The sequence below is a fragment of the Octodon degus genome, unplaced genomic scaffold (genome assembly GCF_000260255.1).
Source record: "Octodon degus isolate 3935 unplaced genomic scaffold, OctDeg1.0 scaffold00021, whole genome shotgun sequence".
In the NCBI taxonomy this organism is placed as follows: Eukaryota; Metazoa; Chordata; class Mammalia; order Rodentia; family Octodontidae; genus Octodon; species Octodon degus.
Window position 1 is genome coordinate 11,823,890 of NW_004524597.1, and position 8,253 is coordinate 11,832,142.

An 8,253-nucleotide genomic window follows, 5' to 3' on the forward strand; every position below is an offset into this window, starting at 1 on the left:
CAATAGTTTGTAGAGAAAAAGTATTTATTTGGCTTTTAAACAATTAAAAAGCCTGTCTAAGCAGACTCACTGCTCAGGCTTGTGTGTCCTGCTCAGCAACTTTATCCACTACACTCACCCAGGGGTTGCCCCGGATGTAGAAACGCAGGGGCTTCTGAGCCCATTCCCCTGCGTGGCCAATACCAATGCGGGCTGCTGCCACCACAGCTGATGCACTGGGCTCCTGGGAGCCTCGTTCCAGCCACACAGCTTCATCCTCGGCCAGATCCCGCTGGTCAAAGCTCTTGTCAATGGCAAAGGCTTGGCACAGCTTGGAGGGGCCACTGCAGAGCTCACGGTCCTTGAGAGCACGGCTGATGGTGCCCTTCCGGAGAGTACTACGAAGCTGCCGCATAGTCTCCAGGCCTTGCAAAGGCTCTAGTGCTCGAAGCAGGACACAAGCCCCATCCCCTGTGGGATAGGCAACTTAAAAGCAGAGCTTACACATTTTCCCATACTTCTGTTAGGTATACCCAGGGTGGCTGCCATCCTGAGTAGGTTCTGTCTACACCTGCACTTGCTATCTTCTGGTTATGTGATGGTGAGACCATCTGCACTCATGGTCCAGCCCCTCTACCTGCCTCTTCCCCTCCTCCCTCATCCACAAGGCAACTATGTTTTCTGTGGGTGTCTGGCTGCCACCACCATACAAGGACCCACTACTGACTCCATGAAGCAAGAACTAGAGACCTTGTGAAAGCACAAGTGAGAGTGCTAGGCATCAACTTTCTTTTTTCCTTGGCTTCCCATGGTCTTATGATTGGTAGTGAGGACAGCAAAAGGAGCCCCAGAATCAGCCCTCTTAAGGCTGGGGTCATTTTTTTTTTATTAAAAAAATTTATTTATGTATATATTTATTTGGTACAGCGTCTGGCTATGTAGCTCAGACTCATAGTGATCCTCCTGTCTCAGCCTCCCCAGGGCTGGGATTACAGGTATGCGTTACCACACCCAGTTCCAGGGTCAGCACAGCATGTGGTACCAGGGATTGAACCCGGGTCCTTGTGGTTGTCCAGGAAGGTGCTTAGACCACCGAGCTATCTCCCCAGCCTGGATCATTCTTAATAAGAAACATTCTTAGCCAAACCAACCAGACCTTAGGGTTCCTCATGGGCCTTATCTGCCCAGCATCCTTCTTGGCAAAACTGGGAGTCTGGCTGCAATACTCACCAGTGCTCATAGAAGAATGGGAAAGCCCTTTCTGGTGACTCAATGCTAAGACTATGAACACAGTCCAGGAGTCCATGAAGAAGATAAAAGATGTCTAATTCTCCTGCCTTGCCTGTCTGAGAATGTCCTTATTTCTGGCCACAGATAATGATCCCCCAGGCCCTGGCCAGAGAAGCACTCATCCCAGAAGGCTGCTCTCTCGGGAGCCAGAGGCACAGCCAAGTAAATATGCTTGCCTTCATTCTCAGGCCCTGGACATGGACTTCCTCTCAGCTTCAGCTTCCAGATCAGCACCCAGGGCCAATCCAGAGTGGATAAGAGCCTGTTCTCCAGCACAGCCTGTAGTTGGCAATTCTGCTGGGTTCTTGTGAGCAGGTAGCCCTTACCCAGCCAGTTTTCAAATTCAAGATGTAATCAAAGGTAGAAAAGCCTGGAAGTGGGGCTGGTGAGATGGCTCAGTGGTCTAAAGCACCTACTTAGAACAAGCTAAGCTAAGCAAAGCACAGGGACCGCAGTTCAACCCCCCAGCACCACATGCCAGCCAGCCCAGCCCCCTGGTGGGCTGAGCTGGCCACACACACACAAAATAAATACATAAATAAATTTAAAAAAAGAAAAGCCTGGAAGTTCCAGTCCTGATTCCTATTCTGCTCTTAGCTTGTTACCTAAAGTTCTCTGTATGACCACCCAGAGCCCCTTCAGCAGGAGTCAGCAGGAGTCCCATGAAGAGGATACCCCCTGCTGTCTCAGCCCCCCAGAGCAACCTGTAAATGTGTCAAAGAAGTGGTTCAGGTGCCACTGCCACACTCCTCTTGCTTTCTGCACAGGACACATCAGAATACCATATTATGACAAAAAAGACCTTTGACCTCTCTGCCACATGTACTGGTTCTTGGCCCCTGTTCTATACTACATATTCTAGCCCTCAAATGACCATTCTGATCTGGGATGCACAGTCCTCATCCTCTTCTCAAACCCAGCTCTTTGGCATCCCATATGCTGCCTCTACCCCAGTGCACGCACTAACCATGTTCTTCCCTGCCCCCAAGATGACCTAGTCTGACCATTTGCACACCTGCAGGATCCTGTCTCCCAAGCTGTATGTTCTGGTGCATCTTGGTCACATGTTTAGAAGTAACAAGTCACACCCCTGCCTCTGCCTTATTTACTGTGCCCTAGAAAACTGCTCCTCCCCTCCCTAACCATCCACAACATCAAGTATTTCTGGACTGTCTTCCTGATTTCAGCCCAACCTCTGTAAGAGTTGGTTTCATTACTAACAATAAGCTCAGATCAACTCTCCAGGGTCATAACAGGGTCCTCTAGGAAGGGCTCCCACCATCTTTGTTAGTTTTTTACTTTTTTGGTTAGCTCAGCCTGTCTTAATGGTGAGTCTAGTGCGGCTTGTGGACCTGGAGATCGAACCACGGTCCCCTATGCCTGACTTGAGTTTGCCCAAGCAGGTGCTTTAAACAACTGAGCTAACCTGCAAGCCCCCTGTTTGTTTTTTGGTTTTTTTGAGACAGGGTCTTGCTGTGTAGCTCAGGCTTGCCTTAAGTTCACTATGTAGCCCAGGCTGGTTTCAAACATGCAATGATCCTACCTCAGTCTCCTGAGTGCTGGGATTAAAGGTGTGTGCCATCATGCCTGGTTCCCACCCTCTTTTGGTATCCAGGCACCCAGAGTTTCACTGAACATCTGTTCTATGCCAGCCATTAGGCAGTCCTGCAGTCTGTTGAGTCCTTCAGTTCTTGAGGCTCTTGCACTAGATACCCCCATCTGTCCTATACTTGATCAACAAATGTGTGACCCTGCAACATGCCAGACTATGAAGCACTCAGATGCTGGGACTGGCTAGGAAGGGTGGGGCAGACAGATAGTACTGGTCAGCAATGGCTTTGGCAGGCTGGTGCTCTGGACCCAGGCACCGGCCTGCCTTCTGTTCTGAGACACAGATCACCCAGAAGCTACCATACCTTCCAAGAACAAAGGGAAACCAACCAAAGTAAGCAGGTTCTCCCAGGAGCCCTGGACCAGCATCTCTGCTAATGACTTTAAAGGACAGAGGGTTCTCTGGTGGGCAGCTGCCATCCTGTGCATTTTAGGGAAGTTAACATCTCTGGCTTCCCCCCACTAGATGCCAATAAGGAACTCCTAGCTATGAGGATCAAAAAAATGTCTCCAGACACTGCCTGATGTCTCCTAAGAGGCAGAATTGCCTCTGGCTGAGAACAGATCCAGACTCCCACCAGGCCAATTGGAAAAGCACTTGCATGAACCCAGCTTACCCTGAACTAAAGACTAGTCCAGTGCTCTGACATAAGCTCCAAGCTCTAGACAAGTGGTAGCTCATGGAACCTGTATGCTTTACACTCAGGTCTGCCCTACTGCATACTCTGTGGGGCCCAGCCCTTTAACCTTGTTATCACTGCAGCCAGAGTTCCTGACACCTAGACTTGACTCTGGCAATGGCAGCTCCTTGTTTAAATGCCTGCCTACCCATCCTGGGACTTCCTCAGCTGCTAGCTGATGGGGTTCAGCCAGCCCTCCTGCTCCCTCCTTCCCAGCACCACTAACCTTGGCTAGAGACATTCATGCAGAAGTACATGCCATATATGATGTACACATACAGGGTCCCAGGCTTCATGAACATGCTGCGATTACGGGGAGTCTGCCGGCCTCCCCTCGAGTGGGCAGCTTCATCCTCAGGTCCCAAGTATGCCTCAGTTTCCACAATGCAGCCACGGAGCTGTGTGCCATCACCAAGTCGCCGGACAAGGACCTGTGGGCAGTCAAGTCTGCTCAGGGCTAGAAGGATAGGACTCCACACAACCTGACAGTTCCCACTGGACCTGCTCTCCCCAACAAAGGATGTACTAAGCCTTTCCACTTGGCTCCTCCATCCTGCCTTTTGCTCCTGCTCAGTATCTGAATACCATGGAGGTCACCAGCCCTGCTTGACCACCAAACTATAAGCCCTGTTCACTGAAGGTGCTGACCACTTGGAGCCTCCTTAAACTCAAGCTAGGATTTGGTTCCTTGAGAATGTACTGCAAAGATCAATTTTAGATCCTCTCAGTTTCCTCATCTCCTTTCCCAGTTTCCCTTAAGGGAACCATAAATGTTCAGCATGACACAGTGTAGAAGGCAAAAGGATGTTCCTACATAGCCTCTTACAGTGTTCTAGAGCCTGTGGAGTGTCCACAACCTGGCCTAATCCAGTAGCCACAAAGAACCCTTCATATTCAGCTCGTGCCCACCAGCTCTAGGACCTTCTGGGCAGTGGGACCAGTTACCTTGCAATACACCAGCCTGGACCATGGAATGGCTAGCATCTCACTCCAGTACCTGCAGCTGCAGGCCTGACTAAACAAGGGTTCATGGTGGAGCTTCAGGGTCCAGCCACAGATCAGTTGGACAGTCAGGCCACCACTGCCTCTGCCCAGGTAGCCCATGGCGCAATGAAGGTATTACATGTAGGGGAAGGGATAAAAAGAATCAGTGCCTACCCTAGAAGCCCAGAAATCCCTGCTGGCATTCAAGGCACTGACAATAGGAGTGAACACTTCAGGCTTGGCTAGACTACCTCCAGGAGAGAAACGATGGCCTCATTCCATCTCTGCTGGTGCTCTTAGAGGGAGCACTCCTCCATTGGCTTCACTCTGCAGGCTCCCACACCTCCAAAGGGACACATAAGGTAAAACACCCTCTTCTTTGCTGGACATCATTTTGCTCACCACAGGCTCAGAAATGTAGGAGCCAACACTGTTCATATTCCTGACAACCTGCCGTAAGGGGAAAGTGAGTTGTCTCAGAACAGGGACAAAGCTCTATTTCCCAGGTTTTGGAGGCTAACAATGCAGAATTCTTGTCACTGGTCAGAACAGGAGGCTGACAGTGGCTGTGCAGCCTCCATCAGAGTCAACAGCACTAGCAATCTTCATTCTTTCCAGGGACCCGAGTCTCTGAGATGAACTATCCAGGGACCAGTGTGGACAAAATAACCACTTGCATGAGTACAAAGATGAAACAATAAGGGCTACACCACCAATGGTGAGATGACTGGGTGCATGATGCCTACATGGCCTGCGCTAGCATTTCAGTACAGACCATAATGCTCCAAGTACATTACCTGTCCCAGAAATGCACGGGCCAGGGAGATGGCTGGCTGGTCAAAAAACTCTGATCCCAGCCGGGCAGAGTGGTCTTTTAGGCTCTGACAGAAATAGATGCTGTGCTGGGAGCCCATGGTTAAAGGTGGTCCCAAGTAAGGCTTCTTGAGGGAAGGCATCTGGGCTGTGTCTGCTTGGCTCTGCTGCTCCTCTGCCTTTGCCAGTTTCTTTTTTTGCCTCATCCTTTGGGAAAGCTGTAACGGGAAAAAAAACAACTAAGTATCTGAGTAGGAGGGGATGGATAGTTGTGTGGTGAATCAGGCTCAGTGACTTCCAGGAGCAGATGAGGCTAGACACAATGGCACATGCCTAACAATCCCAGCTACACCAGAGGCTGAAGCAGAAGGAGTAGAAGCTCAGGGCCAGCCTGAACAACTTAGTGAAATCTTGACTCAAAAATATTTAAAAATAGCCATCTGTAAATAAATAAATAAATAAATAAATAAATGGGGTTTGCCTAGGGGGCCAAGGAGACGGCTCAGTAGAATAAGTGCTTGCCTGGCAAGCGAAAGGGCCTGAGTTCAATCCCCGGTTCTGCCAAAAAGCCATCTGTGGTAGTGCTCAGCTGTAATCTTAGCACTCTAGAGCCTACTGCAGATTGCCATGAGTTCAAAGCTTGTCTGAACTACATGGTAAAACCCTATCTCAGAAAAAAAAAAAAAAAAGTTTTAAAAGCATTGGAAATACAAAGGCACAGTGGTGTACACCTGTAATTTCCAGCACTAGGAGGCTGAGGCATGGGGACTGCATGAGCTCAAGGTCTGAGCTCCACTGAGACCCTGTATTAGAAAACAAAAAGGGGTGGAATCAGAATACAGCTCAGTACTGAGTTCAATCCCCAGTACCAAAAGAGAAAAGGAGAGAGGAAGAGAAGGGAGAGGGGGAGTGGGAGAAAGAGTTAAGAGAGAGGGAATGGAGAGAGATGGAATGCTGTTTCTTCATCAGCAAAGTGGGGGTGGTACCTACCTCATGTGTTGTTATGAGGCATAAACAGAATGCCACAGCTGACATTCAACCTCAGAAGCCCTTGGGAAATGATCAGAGGTGATGATACGCAGCTGGTATTGGTAGTGTGGCCATTCTGTCCTACATGCCCTGCACACATGGAAAATGAACAGCTTGGAAGAGTGGGCTGGAGGACCTGGGGAGGGGACAGTTGGTGCTTAAGCCTTGAACGTAAGGGCTAGGATCTTTTCATTCCTATTCATTACATGAACCCAAAGGAAACTTCTCAATTTATTTCTGGAATCCTGCTTTTTTTTTTTTTTTTTTTTTTTTGGCAGAACAGGAGATTGAACTCACTTATTCTACTGCCATCTCCCCAGCCCCCCGAATCCTGCTCTTTGTATCTAACCTTGGGCAAGAATTTAAAAAAACAGCTCTAACCTGGGCAAGACCTGGACAGTGCCTGGCAGAAAAAGACTCCTCCTTTCAACTGCATGGCCAATAGGTGAACAAAGTTCCTACCTGCCAGATGCTTGGGAATGGCTCAGAAGGCCTGGCACACACAGGTGGGTGAGCACGGGGCTGACCATCTGCCTAGCCCCATCCCAAGTGCTCAGGGTATGATCCCAGATCCCTAAGAGGTGCCTATTGGGGCCAGGGAGATGGCTCAGTGGAATAAGCACTTCCCTGGCAAGTGTAAGGGCCAGAGTTCAATCCCCAGTTCTGAAAAAAAAAAAAAGGTGCCTATTGCCTCACTGTCCCCAGCATATAGTAAGGAGCCAGTAGGCCAAGAGATCTTCCAAGGAGGTTCTCCACAAGGCTAGGGAAATCTGATTACACATCTTCAGCTATTGTAGAGCCAAGGAGGAGGGGAGTCAAAGGAGACCAGTGAATGGCAAGGCCGCACAAAGGCTGGTCTTAAGCAGTGCACAAGAGAAACTCATTATTTTTAACATCTGTGCTGACGTCCACATTGGACCCAAACCACCAGTCCGCCGGGAATGGACGCTGACGTTACCGTCTCTGCAGCCTTGGCCCACTGTGCCAGCTCGCCGCGGGCTCAGACTGCGCGGCGCTGTGGCCCGGATCTCACCCGGTTTGGCCTGAGGCGGGCCCCACCACGTCGGGTCATTCAAAGGCTGCTCTGCCCCGATGCCCCTTGAGCGGGGGGCTCCTCCGAAAGGCTAAAGCACCGTTGGGACTGGAGGGCGCAGTCAAGGTTACAGTCATCAGTTTCTCCCCCGGCGCCCTCCCGGGGTTATGGGGAGGGGACAACTAGACACAGCCGTCGCCACTACACGAACTTACCTGAGACACGCCGTGCGCCCCAACCCGCTGCCCGGAAGCGCCTTCGGGGGCGGGGCCGGCGCAGGCGCCTGCGCATTGTCAGAGGGGCGGGGCCAGGCCGCTGGGCTCCTCCTTCACAGCGGCCACCCAGCCTCAATTGACTGAAGGAAAGTCGGAGGCGCAGTGGTAAATGAGGTCTGCAGCCCTGACTTCGCCCCAAGGATCCACCTGATGGCCGCAGAGCCCACTTACCCCGGATGGGCCAAGCGCCAGGTCCCTGGTCTGGCCTCTCTGGAGGGCCCTGGGCCGGAAGACCTGCCTTGGGAAGGTCTGGGTCTCAGCTGTGCGGAGGCTGACCCTGGAGACTGCGCCAGGAAGGCGACGGCCAAACCCTGGTGCTGGGCTTGCCTTTGCCGACTTCAGGCGCCGAGTGGAGGGGGCAGGAAGTGGACCCCTGGCTTGTCCGGAGGCCCTGCCCCTCGCTGTGTTTAGGAAGAAAGAGGGAACAGTGGGGAGTTTTGCTCCTGCAGTGGAGCCCCCACCCCTCCTGCCGCTCTGGGATACCAAGAGGAACTCGCTCACGACCTGAATGGGGCCGTCCAAGCCGACCAGCTTCCACAAGGAGCTGAGGCCAGGACTA

At 51.4% G+C, this 8,253-nt stretch overlaps 1 protein-coding gene across 1 annotated transcript; it reads right to left on the minus strand.

Moving 5' to 3' along the window:
- Nucleotides 1–3: 3 nt before the first annotated feature.
- On the minus strand, nucleotides 4–8,045 carry Mpg (N-methylpurine DNA glycosylase). The gene is made up of 6 exons (XM_023711496.1): nucleotides 7,866–8,045; nucleotides 7,635–7,774; nucleotides 6,348–6,522; nucleotides 5,342–5,575; nucleotides 3,787–3,991; nucleotides 4–450 (listed from the first exon to the last, which is right to left on the minus strand). The coding sequence occupies exons 3-6, from the start codon at nucleotides 6,390–6,392 to the stop codon at nucleotides 74–76; spliced, it is 861 nt and encodes a 286-aa protein (XP_023567264.1). The 5' UTR covers nucleotides 6,393–6,522; nucleotides 7,635–7,774; nucleotides 7,866–8,045; the 3' UTR covers nucleotides 4–73.
- Nucleotides 8,046–8,253: the final 208 nt, after the last annotated feature.

Coding starts and splice junctions, on each gene's coding strand:
- Mpg (XM_023711496.1), bottom strand. CDS start 6,392: ATGTCAGCTGTGGCATTCTGTTTATGCCTCATAACAACACATGAG. Junction 3,992..5,341: donor CCCGTGCATTTCTGGGACAG/GTAATGTACTTG, acceptor GACTGCCCACAG/GTCCTTGTCCGGCGACTTGG. Junction 451..3,786: donor CATGAATGTCTCTAGCCAAG/GTTAGTGGTGCT, acceptor CCTATCCCACAG/GGGATGGGGCTTGTGTCCTG.